At 39.8% G+C, this 22,045-nt stretch overlaps 1 protein-coding gene across 2 annotated transcripts in view; it reads right to left on the bottom strand.

Moving 5' to 3' along the window:
• LOC126475481 (folliculin) overlaps positions 1–22,045 on the bottom strand; it is a 162,523-nt gene that overhangs the window by 29,147 nt on the left and 111,331 nt on the right. For both annotated transcript variants that reach the window (XM_050103379.1, XM_050103380.1), the window contains exons 7-8: positions 18,524–18,801; positions 6,940–7,135 (exon numbers count right to left, since the gene is read on the bottom strand). In XM_050103379.1, coding sequence (XP_049959336.1) covers positions 6,940–7,135; positions 18,524–18,801 — 474 coding nt within the window. The remainder of the gene's footprint in view (positions 1–6,939; positions 7,136–18,523; positions 18,802–22,045) is intronic.

The raw sequence follows: 22,045 nt of genomic DNA, 5'->3' as shown, positions 1-22,045 counted from the left end.
ATGTGTTACAAATTCCTTGATCTATTCCAGTTGTGAGATGAGTTAATGCCCTTATGCTCAAGTCAAAATGAAGGTAAAATTACAATTTCAAATAGTGATAGGCAATAAACATTTATACAATGATATCATCCAATTTAGAGTATCACCTACCAGTTTTGTCAATTAGTTAATACCTTAAATTAAGAAACATTTGCAAGAAGAGAGAGGGGGGACAGAGACAGAGAGAGAGAGAGAGTCACTCCAATGTTGTTGCAGTTTTTTCAGCATCGGGGAAAAAGTCAAAACCTTGTGATTAAACAGGGTAACAAAAGGGTAGAAATATTATAAGATATGGTTCTATGCCACATGGGCTGGATGGACATAACCTAAAATTTGGTATGAAGTTCTCCTGTCAAGATGTAGTAGGATGAATAACACTTACTAAAATTGTTACATCCAGGCATTTGTATGAGTTGTCTGATTCCAATTGTGACTGATTGATGTTGCTTGTAGTCAAAGACTACCACTTTTCTGTATTTTGGGAAGTGTGCCATTTTAAGTTTTTGAACATTTGAACAAGTTGCTGATTTTTGCAACATTTTGAAATGTTGTCAAGACCCGATTGGATGTTTGTACAGCTGTGCGGAAAAGGTCTGAAGTTATTATTAATACTGCCTGTCATGTCATTAACATACAATATGCACCACAAGGGTCTCAACACATTTCTCTGGGACTAACCTGAAGTTACATCTAAATCTATTGGTGATTCTAACATGCACTCATTCTTCCTACTATGAAATTCTCAATTCAGTCAGAAATTTAGTTTGATGCCCCATGTAATGATACTTTTGTTAATAAATACATTAAATGATTTACAGAAGTCAAAAACTAAACTGCATCCATTTGATTGCATTTATCTTGTAAGAAACATGTAAGTTTGATTTCTTATTACTGTCTACCCTCCTCCCCTTTACAGAATCCATGATGGTTGGCATGGAGGAGGTCAATCAATTGCAGATAACAGACTAACAAATGTAGGCTGTCATCACCAGTGTTTGCATACTTTTATTGCTGATATTTGCCTTATGGGCATAAGGTGAAAGGATACGGCATAATTCTCTGCTTATTGTCTCATCTTTCAATGCTTGAGATATCATCAGAGGCTTTAACAACTGAGAAAGCAGTTATGAACTCAAACAAGCTCAGCAAGCTTAACTGCTTATCTGTATCCAAGCAACAAATGGTTCATGACAGCATCAGACTCTTGTCTAAAACCATGGAGTCACACCGACATATACTACAAAGGTTGAAATGGTAAAGAGTTGTGCTGTTTGTTTTATTTAGCAGAAAGGCCCACAACTTGTCTAATTGCAATCCTCCTTCTTCTTTTCTCTTGAATTTTTTTTTGCGATTTTGAATTTCTACAGCCTCTGTGTACAACGAAGCATAGTAACTATTAGATCCTGCTAAAAACACAGTGTCAGAGAAACGAATTTGGTGGTTTCCCAGTCCTAGTGCATGATCTGCTACTGTTGATTTATGTCTTGCCCAGGCAATAACTGCTTACATTCTTTAAGGCTGGTGTTAATCCTTCTTTTTGTAATTCCTATGTACATTTGGCCGCCAAGTGCAAGAGATTATATATACTCCTGCGGTAGCAAGCAGCAGGCGTAGGTCCTTTGCAGTGTTCAAATATTCATGCACCTTTTACATTGGGTTAAACATGGTATCAGTACTGTATGTTCTAAGTATTTTACTGATGTGATCTGTGACAGTTTTTGCAAATGGAAGGAAAATTTTCCCTTTGTTTGGTTCTTTTTTCATTAGAAGTTCTACACTTTTTAGGATGTAGATGCTCTATTTATCTCTTTGTCAGGGTAGCCTTTTCTTCTGAAGGCCATTCTTAAATTATCGAGCTTATCCTCCAAGTATTGTGGTTCACAGATTCTTCTAGCCTAGTCCACCAATGTTCTAATCACTCCTCTTTTCTGTCTGGGATGGTGATTTCTGTGCAAGTATCTATCAGTATGAGTGGGCTTTCTGTAGACTTTATGCTCCAAAGTTCCATAAGGTTTTCTACGTACCTATACATCCAAAAATGAAATCTGATCTTCTTTCTCTTTTCCATAGTGAAATTTACATTAGAATTAATTTTATTCAGAAACTTTAGAAATTCAGGTAGTTCTTTTTCTCTTTGAGTCCACATAATGAAAGTATCATCCATGAAAAGGCAACATAAGGGTTCCTTCTTTGCCATCTGAAGGGATGCTGCTTCATATTTTTCCACATAAAAATTCATTAAACTGCAATAAGTAGGTTCCCCATAGCCACACCATCACTTTGCTCATAAATTTGTTATCCCAGTGAAAGTAAGTCAGCATGAGACAACATTAAGAGATCTGTCATATCCATTGCAAAAATACTTTCAAACTGTGACATCACCTCATTTAGAGGAACTGTTGTAAGCACAGAAACAACATCAAAACTGACCGTAATATTACTTCAACTCAGCCTGAAGGATTTTAATTTTCAGTAAAATTACCAGAATCTTTAACGTGTGTCAATTTTTCCTATAAATGGCTATAGGAGAGTGGCTAAGTGTCTGGTAATCCGATAGGCCAGACAATCAATGGCACTAACAACAGGTCTCAGTGAAATGGCCTGTTTGTGAATTTTTGGTATGCCGTACAATCTTGGTGCCAATGCTTCTGATCTGATAAGACCCATCTTGTCGATGGGAGAAACTTAAGAGGCCTTCATTAGCTTATTCGTTATACTAAGAAGAGAAGTGGTGAGATCTCCCTTAAATTTTCTGTATCTTCCTGGTTTTAATAAGTCCAAAATTTTATCTACTCGAACAATTAGAATGTCTTCATTAGTATCTAAATCTCAGTGATAACAGCAGCGCTACAGTGGTATTAGTAGTATGTGTCATCCACCACAAACATAAAATCTTTATCCAACTTTATTCAACTCTCAAGGCTTACAACGAAGACACCCTATTCCTTGTACAGGTCTGATTCTTCCTGAAGAGGCTTGGCCGCTAACGCCCTGTCTTTCTTCACAGAATTTGTCAGATATCGTTTTCAGGTCTAGTGCAGAATAGTTGAAGTTCATTGAAGGACTTTGGAGCCCTTTATGAATTCTGCCCACGGAGGTAATAGTTTGGTCCCGGAATCACAGCAGTTACGAAATCTTTACAGTCTCTTCCTGATGGGATGCACATAAATCTATTCAGACTATCTAGCTGGTCTCAGATACACAGTTGAGGACCATAGGCATGGCTCCTTTAGGTGTCTTTTAGTATAATGCCAATTCAAGAAAAGACAATGCAGAATTATTTTGTAGTTCCAAAGAATAAACCATCATTGCATCTTGCCCAGAAATTTCTTAGAACCAGACATCACTGCAGCACTGTCGTAGCAATGTCATCTACGATGTCAAATACAATTCTGTCCTTTTCCAGCTGGTCTAAGATATCTTTCATAAGGTTTTTGTCATCTTTATGGTTTATTTTGATGAAAAGACTTGTGAAGATGTCACAGTTTTATCTTCAAAATCTTTACATATTATGGTTAAAATGATATTTTAGCCTCAATGTTTTTCATGTACAATGATGGGTGAACAGGTCTCTCTTACTTTGTAGCTAATGACAGACTATTACATACATGTGTCTTGCTTTTACATTAGAAGTCGATGGAATGACAGTTCCAATACTGATTCTTTAGTTGGTTTTCACCATTTACATTCTTGCACACATCTTTCTGCTCCTAGACCTCCATGGCACTGCCAAATCATGATGTCCAAAGAACAAGCACTAAGCCACAGCAGTATGAGAGGTTTATTCAGTATCGCGCTCCGCCAATGTCTGGAGCTGGCAAGAGAGCTAGCACAGTGTGACATCCTACAATTAACAACTGTCCAAACTACATTTTCACTTCTAACAAACATCTTTCATTGGCCTAGGTGGAAAAAAGTGGAACATGTTACTTCCAAGAAGCTCACATTAGACATCACGAGTTATCTTTGTGGTGGCATGAGGAATAAACTGGGGCTGTACTTTTGTATCTTCCTTAATAAAGGAACATTTTCCTTAGTAAAGAAACATTTGAAAACAGGACTCAGTATTTCTGCTTTTGCTGCAATAATCTCATTTTCAGTTTCTGAGTCCTCTATTAAGGAATTCTATACATGATCAAACGATATGTCAATTTTCACAATGTTTGTTTTACCAAATGTCTGGCTGTGTACAGTGCTGGATGACATTTCTGTCTAGCATAGATCATCTTTGAGAGAAATTTTGACTAACTAAAAGTATGACAAGGTAGTGGACCTTGTTTGTGTTAATTTTTCACCGCATATGTTTAGTGAAAGATACATTTATTACAATTCATCTCACTGTATCATGAGTTTCCACAACCACAGTAATTATGATCAAGGATAAAAACAAAACAACACTGAGATTTACCAAAATAGTAATGGTGACACATCTTTCCCAGTCACATACACTCATGTTCATAAAAAACAAATCACGTTGAATGACTAGAGATACGGCATTCATAATCACAGGACACATACATTAGTATGTTCTGCAGAAATGATTAGTATTTCAGTCACCCTAGTTCAGCATGTGTCCCGCTGCCTAGTAGGCAGAGGGTCCGCCATGGGCCCTGGTAACACGTGATGATAATGTGTGTGAGGCACAAATAGTGTGATTTGGTATAGCCATCCACGTGGATCCAAAGTTCATTTGTGGCACCTGCCATTGGGTCACAGCACTGGACCTATCATTTCACTGTATCCCACACATTTTCAATTGGTGACATGTCTGATGATGTGGCAGGTCAGGGCAAAAGACTGACATCCTGTGACATCAAGAAGGGATGTGTTCATGCAGCAATATGTGGTTGTGCACTGACTTGCTGAAAAATTGTGTCTGGGGTGTTGTGCAGAAACGGTATGGCTACGGCTTGTGGGACATCATTCACGCAGGTCACACAGGTTACAGCACCCTGTGCATACACCAACTGTGATTTGTGGTTGTACCCAATAGTACCCCTCACCATAAGGCCTCGAGTTGGTGCTGTATGTCTTGTGTGAATGCAGTCACTGTGATACCGCTCCCTATGTCTGTGGTGAACCAAAATGTGGCCATCATTTTCACATAAACAGAACCTGGGTTCATCCAAAAACACTATCTGTTTACAGCGACGTCGTTACACATACAATTGCTATCTAGCATGTTTCTGCACATCTGTCAATGGTAGGCAGAGAAGTGGGTGACACACACATAACCAGAGCTGTAATAAACAGTGACAGACTGTCACCCCTGATAGTGTATGACATGTTACACTGTTCCACTGTTGCTCCAGAGCTGAGGAAGATGCCGATATGTCTTGCAATGCCATTCAGATGAAGTGTCGATCTTCTAAGAGTAGGAGAGGGGGGAGGGGGTTGGGGTTGGGTGGTGCAACCTGAACCATCTCATCATGTTCTACGGCTTTCCGTGAACCATTCTGCACACACCCATTGCATTGCTGAAACACTTGCTCCGACATGAGCAGCAGTTTTCCAAATGGATGCATCACAATCTCTCATGCCAGTAATGCACCCTATTTCAAGTTCGCTGATTCGACAGTACAGTTCGCGCAAATGTCTCTGAGGCATCCTCCACATCTGCTCAAGTCACACTGATTCATTGCCTTGGTCTAGAGCAACAACGAGAGCCACAGGCACATTTTACCAGTGGTTGGTGTTGCGCCACAATATCGATGGAGACCCTGAACCCACGGGCCAACATTATTCAAATGCTAAGCATTTCTGCAGAACATACCAATAGAAATGTCCTGTGAATGTGAAAACGCCACCTCTAGTCATTCAGGATGAGATTCAGAAGAAATTGATACTCTATGCATAACATACAAGCGAGAGAGCAATGAAGTAATAAAAAAATCTAAGTTCACTGGTTCTTCCATAGACAATGAGTGCTATGTGATATTTTGAGAAACTGTCTGTCATTACAGAACAAAGTAGAAGAGAATAAATTTTTGCATACTTGTGCCTTCTTTTGTAGTGTGAGGGTGAAGTAACTCAAACAAGTTTCACTGTTTATCCACAGAAAGTTGATGTGATCATCACGTTCTGAGTGTAGCAATTCCTTTAACAGGTTTTCATGTGTATATTATCTATATCCACTTCAATGATTCACTGGGCCAGTATCTTGTTTACTTATTCTTCTTTAAGCACAGTGCCAAAGTCAATGCCAGATATTCTTCATCTGCACTTCTAGCCATTCTCATTAATGTGAAAATACAGAGTACATGAGAAGTGTCTGCTTCAAAACCAAGGTTAAATTGACAAGCTTTGTTGGTACATGCTGTCTGACACATCGATGGCTAGGTAAGAGAGAATTTGATAAACAAGCTATTAAAGGTTTCATTGACCATTCAAAGAAATTTGATGTAATCATCAGGTTCTGAGAGTAATATTTCCTTTAACAGAGTTTCATTGGTAAATCTCTCTCTCATTTTAAGCAATTCCCTAGATCAGTGTCTTGTTTTCTTCTTTAAACACAGTGCAAAAAGCCAGAACAACTTTGTCTGCATATGTGGCCATTCTCACTACTGTCAGAATATTCATGAACACAAACAACATCTGCATCAAAGTGAAATTAAACTGACAAAGTTTGTTTGTATGTGTAAGTGTGTGTTTGACAAATCTGCAGCTAGACAAGGGCGAATTTGACAAACACATTTGCTCACTTATGGGGGCCTTTAGTGTCTAGACACTAAGTAAAAATATCCATCCCACCCACATCTCAGTGCTGGTTTTCTACAGCTTAACTTGTTTTGAAATTAGAGAGGCATCAACTTTTAAGCTTTATTATATGCAGTTTATATCAATGTAATATTACACTTTTTCTTTTTTACAGAATAATGTGAATATATCCATTGGACTTACACTTCATTGGCAGAGTCCCTCCCCAGGTCAGCTTGTACTGAGGCGGGTTCGTTGGGAGAATGTCCACACGTAATACAGTATAACTTGGTTGTGGTGCTGCTACCCATGAATCAAGGCCAAGTAAATTGCAATGAGTGGGATCCAAATACTCCTCAGAGTGAAGAACAGCTCTGCAACATGTCTGCGGCACAAGGACCTGCAGAAGTATCACACATACAGCAAACATTTTATCACTGGAGGTAGTAAAGCAAAATACAAACAAAAAGAAAATATGTGCGATAAAGAAACTGTCAGTTACAATGTCACTACCACCTGTTTGAAATAATTTTCTCTTCCCAGTTCTTATGATTTTTAGAGTTATATGAAGTTATTTTCATTAGACTACTTTTTGTTCCATAGACAAGGTATATGACAGTGTACATGGAACGTGACACTTCTTTAAGACTGTATTCACGATGCTTCAGTATATATGATCGTATAGCAACATTTCAAAATTAATGTTACAAATAAAGGTATCACAAAGTTTGACAATACAAACAAATTCAGCTGACCATATAAAACACTATTTCTTTACAGCTAAGTGTTCAACCTCACAACATTAGCTACCATGAAGAAACATAATTCATTTTAAAGTTCTTTTGAGAGCTGATACATTTAGAAAATTATAAAACAGTTTTGAATATAACTCACATCTAGTGAGCCACTAGCAGTTCAAGAAAGGTCATTTTACCTGCTGGTGTAGTAGTTTGAAACTTTCAGATATCGCTGATTTATCCATAATGCAGTTCATATGGTTATGGCAGTCACCTTAATATCTGATGCATTCAAGTTGCTAACAAAATATACAGAATAATGCAAAAGAAAGCTGAAGATAAACAATGGAAAGTACTGGTTGGGACACCAACAATTATGAAAAGGATAGATTGCTACTCACTGTTAAGATGACACATTCAGTTGCAGACACACACAATGAAAAGCTTTTGGCCAGAGCTTGTATCAGAAAAGAAAGGAAAATGCACACACATTCATACATGCACACACGAATGATATCTACCTGCTCTAGCCAGACTGCAACTGTTGTGTTGAACAAAAGCAGCACTTGGAAGTGGGGCAGTGAAGAGGGAGGGATGGCAGGGTGCGGGTGGAATAAGAGAAGAGCACTGACTGGCAGAGTGAGCAGGGACTAGAAGACAGCAGGCCTAGGCTGCCAGATGCAGTGTCTGAAGGCTGTGGGGAAAGGGGGTGGGGGTGGGAGGGGAAGGGGGGAGCAGAAAAGAAGAAAAGCAGAGAGGGGACAAGACTGCTGGGTGTGTTGATAGAGAGCAGAGCACAGTAAGGGTGGGGAACACCTATTGGGAGTAACTGAAAGGACAGAGGGGCAGAAACTGTTGGGTGGGACATTTGGTTATTGCAGGTTGAGGCCAGAATAATTTCGGGAGTGTAGAATGTGTTGTAAGGGTAACTCCTTTCTGCACCATCCAGAAAAGTACCCATTGAAATCAAGCATGATTTGTTCAGCTGGATATAGTGCCACAGGGTGGTACACTTTGCTCTTGGCCACAGTTTGGCAGAGGCCATTCATTTTGGTGGACAGCTGGTAGGTAGTCAAACCAATATAAAAAGCTGTGCAATGATTGCAGCACAGATGGTATATGACACGGCTGCTTTAACAGGTAGCCCGGCCTGTGATGAGGTAGGATAAGCCTGTGACAGTACCGGACTAGGAAGTGCTGGGCAGGTGGATTGGGCAAGTCTTGCAACTGCGTCTTCCACAGGAATATGATCCCTGTGGCAAGGGACTGGGGTTCATAGTGGCATACGGATGAACTAGGATGTTATAGAGGTTGGGTGTGTGCAGAACACCACTTTAAGAGATGAATCTTAGGTAGAATGTCTCTCATTTTAGGGTATGATGATGGATAATCAAAGCCCTAACGAAGGGTGTTGTTTAGTTGCTTCTGTCTGATGAGGTATTGGATGACGAAGGGGATGCTGATTCTTAGGGGTGGTGGGATGATAGGGGTGTTTGGGGATAAGGCATGGGAAAACTGTTTGCAGTCTAGATCTGGGGATAGTGCTTGTCTGTAGGCCTTTGTGAAACCCTCGGCATATTGGGAAAAGGAGTTCTGTCACTGCAGGTGCACTGCTCCTGAGAGGCCAGGCTGTATGGGAGGGATCTTTTGGTGTGGAAGGGATGGCAACTATCAAAATGCAGGTTCTGTTTGTGATTGACAGAGGTGTGGATGGAGCTGTGAGAGAGGAGGAGGTCAACTTCCAGGAAGGTGGTATGCTGGGTTAAGAAGGACCAGGTGATGTGGATGGGAGAGAAAGTGTTGCAGTTGTGACGGAATGAGGATAGATTGTCTTGGCCCTGAGTCCAGATCATAAAGATATCATCAGTGAATCAGAGCCAGACCAGGGGTTATGAGTATTGGTACACTAGGAAGGTTTCCTCTAAATAGGCCACAAACAGGTCGGAACAGGAGGTTGCCAAGCAAATGACCATGGCTTTGCCAATTTGTTTGTACACCTTTGCTTCAAAGGAAAACTAGTAGTGTGTTAGGGTAAAGTTAATAATGTTGTTGAGGAATGAGGTAGACGGTTTGGAATCTAAAGGACATTGCTAGAGGTAGTGTCCGATAGCAGCAAGACGATGTGCATGAGGCATGAGGGTGGTTTGAAAAGTTCTTGGAATCACCAAGAGAAGTCAGTGCTAGCAAAACGAGTTGTTCACGTGAAATTCATTGGACTGTTGTCTGTAAACAAGTGCCACATCAGTGCTCTTGGAAGAGAGCTGTGGTGGTGATGTGGCTCTGTTGTTGTTCCTGCATAGTGATTTGCAAAGATGGAAAAAATCGAGATTCGAGCAGTGATTAAGTACTTTGTAAAGAAAGGCATGAAAGCAAAGGACATTCATGCCAATTTCCGGAATACACTGGGGGACTATGCTCCTTCATATTCAACTGTTGCCAACTGGACAATTGAATTTAAATTTGGTCGGGAGAGCACAGATGATGATCCGTGCAGTGGTCAGCCAAGATGTGTCACTACTCCAAGAATCATTGCAAAAGTGCACAAAATGGGCATGGAGGATTGCCGATTGAAAGTGTGTGAAATTGCTCACGCTTGCCAAATGTCATCTGACAGGATATATCAAATTTTAACTGAAGAATTAGAAACGAAAAAATTATCTGCAAATTGGGTGCCACAACTCTTGAAGCTGGATCAAAAATGCATGAGAACGGACATATCGGACCAATGTTTGGCCCATTTCAGGAGAAACAAACAATATTTTGTGCACCAGTTTGTGACCACAGATGAAACTTGGGTGCACTAATAAGCCCCGGAGACAAAACAACAGTCAAAGCAGTGGAAACATGCTGATTCTCCGCCCCCAAAGAAAGCAGAGACAATTCCTTTGGCAGGAAAGGTCATGGCATCAGTGTTCTGGGATGTGAAAGGGATTCTGTTTATAGATTATCTCCCCACTGGGCAAACAATTACTGGAGAATACTATGCTAACCTCCTGGACAAATTGCAACAAAAGATACGTGAAAAAAGGCCAGGTTTAGCAAGAAAGAAAGTCATCTTTCATCAAGACAATGCACACCCACACACATGTGCCATCGCTATGGCAAAATTACACAAACTAAAGTATGAATTGTTGCCACACCTGCCTTATTCCCCTGACATGGCTCCATCAGACGTCCATCTCTTCCCAAAACTGAAAATTTTTCTTGGTGGACAAAGATTCACTTCAAACGAAGAATTGAGAGCTGGAATTGACAACTACTTTGCAGGCCTGGAGGAAACTCATTTTTGAGATGGGATCAAGGCACTGGAACATTGATGGATCAAGTGCATTAATCCACAAGGAAACTACATTGAAAACTAAAAACAGTTTCAGTGATGTAAGTACTTTTTTTCTATTCTGTTCCAAGAATTTTTCAAACCATCCTTGTATGTTGGTGTATAGGGAAGTGAATCAACAGTGATGAGTAAGATACAGGAAGGAAACAGTCTGGGGATTGTGCAGAGTCGGTGAAGGAAGTGGTTGGTACCTTTGAGGATAAATTTTGCCCAACCAGTTGGAGCTGGTGTTAGTCGATGAGGGTCAAAATTCTCCAGTGGGGGCACAATAACTGGCTACAATGAGGCATCTGTGAGTGTTAGATTTGAAGATTTTGGGTGGTATGTAGAAGGTTGGTTTGGGGGGGGGGGGGGTGTCATAGGGTGTGGTGAGAAATAGATGTAGGGGAGAGGTTCTGGGGAGGGTCTAAGGCTTTAAGCAGAGATTGGAGATGATGTTGGACTTCAGGGATGGGATCACTCTGATAGAATTTACAGGTGGAGGACTTGTCAAAGACTTACTCTCTTCTCCTATTGCCTGAAATGGAAACACTTCCTTGCCATCAATCCCTCCAACTGAGGCCAACCTAATCTCAACATTTAATCCTGTCTATATCAGCTCTTACCACCATCAAACTGTGATCCTCCCCTCCCAGCTAAGCATCCCCTGGTCACCTTCCAAGATTACCTTACCTCCAACTTGGCTTCACCATTATTCCCCATGTCCCTTCTTAAGAACAATAACCTTCCAGCAGAAGAAAGGACAGTCATACACAGCCTCAAAATAGATCCTCACCTAATCATCCTACCTGCAGACAAAGTTTCCATCAATGTCATTTTGAATCACAGTGAATATCTGGTGAGAGGCCTCTGTCAATTGGATGACTCCTCCACCTATAAACTCTGCTACTATAATCCCATCCCAGAAGTCTAACATAACTGCCACTTCCTGCTGAAACCTTAGGCCCCTCCCAGAGCCTCTCTCCCGAATCCATTTCCCTCCTCATGCCTATGGCACCCTATACACTCATCTTCTACCTGTTCCCCAAAATCCACAAATCTAACAATCCTGGGTGCCCCATTGTAGTTGGTTATTGTGACTCCACTGAATGAATTTCGGCCCTCAATCACATCCAACCAATTGCCCAAAATCTAGCCCCCCCCCCCCCCCCCCCAATTTCAAAGATACTAACCACTTCCTTCACTGACTCTCCACCACCCTCATCCCTTTATCTCATGGATCCCTACTCATTACTGTAGACACCACTTCACTATCCACCAACATCCCTCATGCCCATGGCCTTGCCACTACTGAACACTACTGCTCGCAGTGTCCTTGATACTCCAAACCCATTACCTCATTCTTCATACAGCTTACTAACTTTATCCTAACACACAATTACTTCTCCACTGAAGGGAAAGTATACAAACAAATTCGTGGCACAACCATGGGCAATCACATGGCACCCTCCTATGCCAACCTGTTTGTGGGCCATCTAGAGAAAACTTTCCTTGTCTAACAAAACTCTACACCCCTGGTCTGGTTCAGGTTTGCTGACAATATCTTTATGATTTGGACTTGGGGTCAAAGACATGCTATCCTCATTCCTTCACAACCTTAACACCTTCACTCCCATCCATTTCACCTGATCCTTCTCAACTCAGCATGCCACCTTCATGAAAGTGGACCTCCTTCTCTCTGATGGCTTCATCCACACTTCTGTTGACATTAAACTCACCAACAGTACCTGCATTTTGATAGCTGCCATCCCTTCCACACTAAAAAATCCCTTCCACACAGCCTGCCCACCCGATGACAGCATACCTGCAGTGACAAGAGCTTCCTTGCCCAGAATGCTGATGGTCTTACAAAGGCCTTCACAAACGGGCACTATCCCCCGGAACTAGTCCACAAACAAATTTCCTGTGCCATATCCCCACAACCCCTAATCCTCCCACCACTCCCACGAACCAGCTACAAAGGAGTGTACCCTTCATCACCCAATACCACCATGGACTGGAACAAATGAACCACATCCTTTGCCAGGGGTTTGATTACCTATCGTTATGCCCTGAAATGAGGGACATCCAATCCAAGGTCCTTACCACTCCACCAAATGTGGTGTTGTGTCGCCCACCCAACCTCTGCAACATCCTATTCCATCCCTATGCCTCTCCAAATCCCATACCTTGTCACAGGAGTCATATCCCTGTGTAAGACACAGGTGCAAGACCTGCCCAATCCACCCACCCAGCATTTCCTATTACAGTCCTGTCATGAGCTCCTACCCCATCAGAGGCCGGGCTACTTGTTAAAGCAGCCACATCATATACCAGCTCTGCTGCAATCATTGCACAGCTTTTTATATTGGTATGACTACTAACTGGCTGTCCACCAGAATGAATGGTCACTGCCAAACTGTGGCCAAGAGCAAAGTAGAACATCCTGTGGCACAACATGCAGCTGAACAAAACATGGTTGATATCAATGGCTATTTCACAACCCAGGCCACCTTGAACCTGCCCTTTAACACCAGCTTTTCTTAACTGCACGGATGGGAGTCATACTGACAACATATTCTCCACTCATGAAATTATCCTGGCCTCGACTTATGATAACCTAATGTTCCAACACCCTCCACCTAACAGTTTCTGCACCCTCTGTCCCATCACCTCCCCACACCTTAGGCCCCCCACCCTCAATACGCACCACTTACTGCCAACATACCCACAAGTCTTTTCCAGTCTCTTGTCTTCTTTTCTACTACCTGCTTCCTCTTCCCCTACCCAACAACCTCCTGATGCTGTGCCAGATAGCCTTGTCCTGCTGCCTCCTAGTACTGCTTGCTCTGCCAGACAGCACACTTCTCTCCCCCCACCTGTGACCTGCTGTCCCTCCCACTTCCTGCCCCACTCCAATCTGCTACTTCAGTTCAAAGCAGTGGTTGCAGGTGGCCACTGCAGCCTGAGATAGTGGTTATAAGTGTGTGAGGTCCGCATGGTTGTGTGATTGTGTGTAGGGTTTTCTTTCTTTCCTGAAGATGGCTTTGGTGAAAAGCTTTGTTTAACAGACTTTTTGTTGTGCCTGTCTGCAATTCAGTGTTTGATCTTTACGGTGAGTAGCAAGGTTTCCTTTTCATAATTGTTAAAACTGACGATGTGTTATACAATTATCAGTTTGGGTTTAGGAAAGATGTATTGGCTGTATTTCTTATATTGGATTTGATAATGGAGGCAAGAGATACTAAAAATATAGACACATTCATATGAATTGCTTATCCAGAAAAAGTGTTTGATGGTGTAAAATGGTGCATGATGACCGAAATTCTAAAAGTCAGTGTAAACTATAACATGTATAATAACCTTTGAGAGTAGTATTAAAATGGAGAACTCGGCTGTGGAAGGACGTGTGCTGTATGAGACCGACTACATACTAAAATTCGTTGATACAGTAGTTCTTCTTTTGAAGAAAAGCTACTACATCCATCTGTTCAGAGAAGTCATGAGATCCACAAACATGACAATAGTTTCAACAAGATAGAGAAAAGTCTCACGGTAAGTGGATCCTGGTTTCCTGTACTGACCATTGCAGGTAACAATGGGAGAACTAGAGTGTTAATGACCACAGGATAGTCCACAGATGTTGGCACAACAGGTACATATAATTTTCAGCCAAGACCTCGACTCCAGTCCGCAACCAGGAATGGACGGTGATGCTTTGACATCCGAAAAATCGTCAAACAAATGTCAGCCAAAGAACTTGAGACAGAAGCCAACTGACAGTTTATTTACCACCCTGATTATTGTTTGAGATAACTGTTAGAGAAAATCAAATGTGTTTGATTCTTCTTACAATGTGCGCTTATATAAATTTTAATGTATGGCACTTTTCTACAACTGCCTGCCACTGGAATTGAATTAGCATCTCTGTAACACTCTCAAGCTTACTAAATGAACCCATACTTAAATATACATGCCATACTGAAATATACATGTCATTTGTATACTGTAGTTGTAAACTGACAAATTTCCCATCATGATGACATCCAAATTATGATCCATGGGATATGCAGATAGCTAAAACTAAAATATTATAATTCCACACTTTCCCCGTGTGTTATCAGATAACAGGCCGACATTCCAATATTACTCACCACGATATTTACATACATAATGGACAGTTGTTATTGTTGCTTTGTTGTTGAGATCTGCAGTCTGAAGATTGATGTGATGCAGTGCTTCATGCTAATCTATCCTGTGCAAGCCACTTCATCTCTACATGTCTATTGCAACACGCACCCACTTCTGTTTACTTTAGTCAACTCATCTAAAAATAAGCTGTTACCAACACAAAGGTTGGTTTGAATGACACATTGCTTTACTAGGCATGGTCCTATTGGAAAAGGTATGTCCTTGCCTTCTTCTGGCCGTTGATCTGACGTACCAACCTTGTTATAGGGAGACCTCTGGTTCACTGTGGACTTCCAGTGCCCATGTAACTTGCATTTCCCATTTTAAAAAATCACTGCCAGAGATATAAGAAATGGATTTGTTGGTTGATTCTTATCTGCTGAGGCACAACATCCTCTCTAATTGCTTGATGAAGTTTAAAAAATCTGCTGTTGGCGACCTTTACACTGTCAGAAATGCAAACTTCTATTTTTGCAGTTCTGTTACAAAAGTACAACTCTCAAACACCTGTTAACTGCAGTATTCATTTAAGTCTGTGGCCACGCCACCTTTTCTTGTATTATACCTAAAGTGCTGTGATACTAACTTGTATCCACCTAAGTGTCACTGTTCAATACCTGTGACTTCCAAATGATGCTCTATTATCCATACCATTTCATTGTAATACCTATAGATTTGTCAGTTTCCTGGAGTGTATGCGAAGCTCATCTTTCTCATATGTAAGTGTTTATTATGTTTCAATGCGGAAATCTAATTGTATTATGATTATAACTCTTCATGCTGTACAAGGTGTCTTTTTTTGTCTCTCCACTGCTTGATACAGCTCTGTCTTTCAGAAACAAATGGAAACTCTAGACAATGATGCCACCTGCAATAGGATACAAGAAATTGTACATGCTGTCCTTTTTTTTATGCTGTTTGTTGTAACCCTATCTTTAAGAAACAAATGAAAACTCTAAATGACATCACCTATAACAGTATACAACAAATTATACCCAGAAATGCAATAAAATCTTTGCCAGAAAACACACAGTGGTCACTGTGTGAAGAAACCAGAGTTGATTTTATTGCACTGACTACTGTGAAAACTTTAATATACAAACTCCCATTAACGTTCATCTTGGATTTGGCACAGTTGGAGAGCAAAAAGATGTGTAATGATTGGAGACAATATTTTTCTGCAGAAAAAATGAGACTGGGGTAGTGTTTACAGTGAACTGAGTCTGAGCAGGAAACTGACAGTTTATAATCACATTGAAGAGGAATTATCCACCAGAAATATGGAGCACATGATGAGGTTACTAATTTCCATAATCTCCATCATTAGTCAGGATACAGGATGCTAGACACAGGAAGAGCTCCATTTTCAAATTTTTGTATTCATTCATAAGCCATAAGATATCATGAGTCTTTTACTTCTGTGTAAAGGAGGGTGACACCATGAAGTTTCATCACATTAACATTGTCTTAGTGGGTGATGAGATTTGCAGGTGCAGGTAGGCAGAGAGTTTGTATGTCTGGAAGCATTACACACCATTATATCTACTTAAGTTTTCATAATGCTGCAGCATTACTTTCAGTGACTGAAGAAGAAGGGAAACACAAGTGGGAACTGTCCTCAAAGATCAAATTAGCTTCTTGAAAAATCTCTGAATGAGTAGAATGTGCATAAGCATTATGGACAGTCTTCTCTGAGCACTATTCACACTTCCTGCATCACTGATCCATTGTCAGCCTACAGCAACAGATCTACCACTTAACTGCTTGCTACTCTACTTTCCCCTACTGTGACATGTCTTGATGTCAACTGATCAACAGCAATCACAAAACTGACTAGAGCAGGACAAGCACTTAATAATGTAGGTATGGACAAATCAAAACATATGCAGAAGAATGTTGTGATCTGTCTACTTCAAGTGGAGCCTCATATTTCAAAACCTTTCCTGTATTTTTAGGCTATCTGGTTCATGTCAGATTCTAAAATTAATCAAACATAATATTTCCTCTTTGGATAAAACAATTATTGCTGGGCCTTACCAAACTAATACCAATGCCCAAAGCAGCAACCTTGTACAGGTCACAGAAATTGCACAACAAGTGTGCCAAAAGCTGTCAGTGCTACTCGCAGTGTAATGTACTTCATATGGAATGTTCGGATCAGTGATTACCACATAGCTCTGCATTTTCTGTGGTGTATATGAAATCAGTGCTTGTGGTATTGGCATCAGCTTGACGAGACTCAGCAACAATAGCTCATCTAAAGACAGCAGTCAGGTGGACTGTTGACACATTATGTCAAGTTGATCTTAGGAGCTGGCAGCAAACCGAGGAAGAATATCATAATTACTACATCAGGAAAGACTACTTAGTCATATTCTCAAAATAAATTAAGATTTTATAAACTTTTTTCTCTTTTTGCAATACAATAAAACTAACGTTCCTGTAAAACAAAAAATTAAATCGACAGATAAAAGCTCTACTCACGAAGTGGCAGCATAGGAACACACACACACACACACACACACACAAGGACTTAAGTTTTACAAGCTTTCGGAGCCAGTGGCTTCTTCTTCTTCTGGAAGAAGAGTTGAAGGGGAAGGAAGAGGGGTGAAGGAAAAGAACTAGAGAGGTTTAGGGAAAGGGATACAGTTCAGGAAAGTCACCCAGAACTCTGCATCAGGGGACCAATCTTCCCAAAATCCTGTGTGGTAAGTCTCTCCTGACTCGGCTTCTGAGTGGCTTTTCGGAACTTTACCCCTTTACCTAAACCTCTCCAGTCCTCTTCCTTCACCCCTCTTCCTTCTCCTTCAACTCTACTGCCAGAAGAAGGAGCCACTGGCTCCGAAAGCTTGTAAAAGTTAAATCCTTTTGTGCATGTGTTTCCCTGCACCGCTCAGTGCACAGACTTCTTATCTATCCATTTACATTATATTATCAGTAACTGTTTATTATTGTTGTTGTAGATAGTTAAATTGTGGCAGATGTAGGCTATATTTTGAGTTTGGTTTGAAATCAATATCATATGGTGCAGTAATTTGTCTTCTTTGTACACTACTGATAAAATGTTGTAATACTGTATATGTATTAAGTAATTGGATAGATACAAAATATACTCACAAAGTGGCAGCAGGAGAATATGCACATCCTTGTGCTGCCACATGGTGAGTAGATTTTTCATCTATCCAATTACATTATTTTTCAAAAATGTATGTATTAAAATGTTAAACTAGCTACAACTAATGAATAAGACCTAGTATACGTAAGTAAAAACTAACTGCCCTAAAAAGAGATGCAACAATAAAATGAAATTGAATAAGGATGCTAAATGTAAGTGAACATATTTTTTTAAAAAAAAATGTTGTTGTTCCTTAGATACTGGCAGAAATTAATGTTACATTACTGACCTACATATCATACAGCGTACTTAAGATACTATGTCACTGTATTTTTTCCAGTGTTGAAATCATGCAGGATTTGTCTGCAAGAATTTGGACTGTTGTTTTAATAACAGTAATTTGTAAACAATATTAATATTTTTTATTACCTTAAGATTCTTTATAAGGGATATGACGAGAGAGCGTGGCTGGCCACGAACAACAACTTGGTAGCCAACCATAAGTGCATAAGCAAGTGTCAGGAATGACTGCGTGCCCAGGACCTCTCGGAGGGCACGCAGCTCTGACACACATTTGCTCTCATCATTATTCAGCTCATCGTCTACCTCCTGGGCTGAGGCAGGTGCAGCTCTTTCAACTGGCACATTTCTCCTGGACGGCTGTGGAGGTGTGGCTGCTGTCACTAACATGAAGCCTTCTTCTGTCTCTATTATGTGAATCACATAGAGAGACAATAAGATGAAGGATATTAACATTCCCAGAAAACAATATTTTTATTAAAATATTTAAGCATATATTATGTAAGGAAATATTCAAAGGCAACAGAATTCTATTACATGAATCACATGAAGACATACATTTTTTCAATAATCGCAGGAAATGAAAACTCATGCAGCAAATTATAGGTAAGAAAAACATGCTCATAGTTCATACTGTGCCAATAGCAGAAACCTTTAAATAAACATTAATGTAATAACCTTGAACAATGCTATATTTTATTACTTTAAGATACTTGATAAGGGATATGACAAGAGTATTAGTTACAATTTTCCACTACACACAGTTGGTTCCAGAAGTTCTGGACTTAATTTTTGCACGAGATAAAGTGGTGCTATTATCCAAATACATATGGATCCATGTAGAATGCAGTTTCCTGTACTAACAGTAATTTGTTACTGCTGTAGCAGTTCACAAAAATCTGTTTTGATTATGTGAGACCTGTGATGGTGTGTGTTTATTTCTTTTTAGTCTTTTCTGGCCCACAGCAGTGTTCTTGTGCATAAGTTATTGGCTAAAAGAGGGACAACAGTCCTCAAACAATCCCCCACCCCCATTTTCACCTGATTCTGCCCCAGCATCACATTGCCCTTTTCCAAACTCAGATCTGTCCTCAAGTAGGAGTATTTTAAAGGTGTTGAAACGAATCAATGTAATCTGATAGCATTTCAGTTGAATGTTTTTCCGAGATGTTCCAGAGACTGTATACCAGTGTTGCAAGTGTGTGGCAAGGAAGCAGATTTATGTCAAAAACTCATATGATGATAAATATTTAACATCATTTTGTATTTTATTTCAATAAACTCCCAGATTATTGATCCTATTGAGTAAACTACAGCACAAGGAGATTATCAACTAACTACACTTGTACTATCCATATGTGCACACAGAGACAGATACAGACATGGACACACATGCACACACACGCATGCACGCGCACGCGCCCGCGCGCGCCCACACACACACACACACACACACACACACACACACACTGTAATACTGTTTTTTTAGGCCCTTCTCCAAAACAGGGCACAGAACAGAATGATAAGAGACACATCTGGCTGCCAACAAATACAGCGTCCTCCTAAAAAATTAAGGAGTAGCAGAGTTCATTTTTATGGACCTCCAAATAAAGGAGGAGTGCAAATTCTAACAGAACCATGGAGTTTTCATATTCCTAGAACTATGGAGTTTTCAAATTCCTGGGACTTTCATGGATGTATACAACCGGCTTAATAACAGCAGAGTTAATACATTCTCACTTCAGTATGACTTCCTTACTGAGATTCCATACTGTGGTGAAATGATCAGATAAAATATTTATCCAAGAAACAACATACCTGCTGCTAAATCATTTGCAGGGACATATTGTAGCCACCAGGTGTGACTTAACACCTAATTTTGATGTGAGGAGTAATATTATTTATAAACCTGGATTGTAATTTCAGAAATAAGGGGCTGTCATTTCTATAAATACTGCACTTCAAACAAAAGTCTCCTAGTACAAATATCACCCAAGAATTTCAAGGTATTACGTGACACTTTTAATCCTTAGTCACACATAGTTAACTGTTCACTGGACAATGAAGACAGTTTTCTCAATTCCGTAGTACATGGGCATTATGTCCAAGAAGATGAACAGTTGTAATACAAGATACCAGGTTTAACATTATAAAATCATATGCAAATAAAATTAATGTTTTTTTTCAGTCTGCAGAAAGGCCTCTTCCATTTTATTTCATAAAGGAACAATCAAACTGGCCATGAAAAATCTTTACTAGAATATTAATAATGGTATGAGATAAGCCAAAATCATCTTCTCAGACAATTTTATTCAGTTTTTTGGAAAATTCATTTGTAACAGTTTTAGAAACTTCAATCATAATATCAATTCATTATTCTGGTTATATTTCTTGCCTGAACTAATGTTGAACTTTGAGGTGCTTAACAATTTTCAGTTCAGGTCAAAATTATGAGGCATTTTTCTTTCTTTAGTCCTTACAGATAAAACGCGATTCTAATTTATGAAGCTTTCATTACTTTAGTCTGGTTTGTTGCAGTTCGTCACTCTAGTCTATACTGTCCAAGTCATGTTGTATCTAGACAACTACTGCAAGCTACATCCATTTTAATCTGCTTTCTGTAGTTATGCCTTGGTCTCTATCTCTACAATTTTTACCACCCACTTCCCCTCTATTACCAAATTAATTACTCCCTGATGCATGAGGATGTGTGCTATTGCCCCATCCTTTTGTTTAGTCATGTTGTAACACATTTCTTTCCCCTTCCCAATTTGATTCAATAGTTCAGTACCTCTTCAATAGTTATACGTCCTATTCGTCTAATCTTCACCATTTTTCTGTAACACTTTCCAAACGCTTCTATTTTCTTCTTGTCTGTTCTTCTTACCATCTACATTTCACTTCCAAATAATACTACACTCCACACACATACTTTCAGAAAAGACAATGACATTTATTCTTGACATTAGAAAATTTCACTTTTTCAGAAAAGCTTTCCTTCCTTTTGTGTCCGAATTTTCATCATCTTTATTTCTGCTACTGTCAGTTTTTGCTATCTAAATAGCTAAACTCTACAACTAATTTTAGTATCTTGTTTCCTAATCTAATTTCCCCTGCATCATCTGACTTAAATCTGACTATACTCCATTACCCTTGTGTTACTTTTATGGAAGTTCACCTTATAACCTGTTTTCAAGACACTATACATTCTGTAAAGCTGCTCTAATTGTCTGACAGAATTACAATGCCACAGCAAGCCTTAAATTTGTTATTTCCTCTCTCTGAAATTTAACTTCTTTTCCAACAAAATTTCTCCTTGGTTTCCTTTACCACTTACTGAAGGTCTAATCATGCAAATTCTGCTTTTTGATTCTATTACTAAGTAAGACATTCAGAAATCTAGATTTCACAACTATTAATGACAGTATTTCTAAAATTTTGATTGGGAATATTTCCTCAAGTACTGGAAGTAGTCTCTGAAGTAGAAGATGTAAAAGTTCTCTCATGCAGCATCACTAGTCTTCTATTGTTCTCCAACATGGTTTCTTATGCAGGCTGTTTTTTCATTTTGCTATCTTTTGATTGCACTTGGTCAAGGATCTTACCTTCCTTCGAAGACATTCCTTTTCTACATACAGCATCCAATAAAAA

Source organism: Schistocerca serialis, chromosome 4 (genome assembly GCF_023864345.2).
Source record: "Schistocerca serialis cubense isolate TAMUIC-IGC-003099 chromosome 4, iqSchSeri2.2, whole genome shotgun sequence".
In the NCBI taxonomy this organism is placed as follows: Eukaryota; Metazoa; Arthropoda; class Insecta; order Orthoptera; family Acrididae; genus Schistocerca; species Schistocerca serialis.
This window is presented reverse-complemented; position numbering and strand designations above follow the sequence as displayed.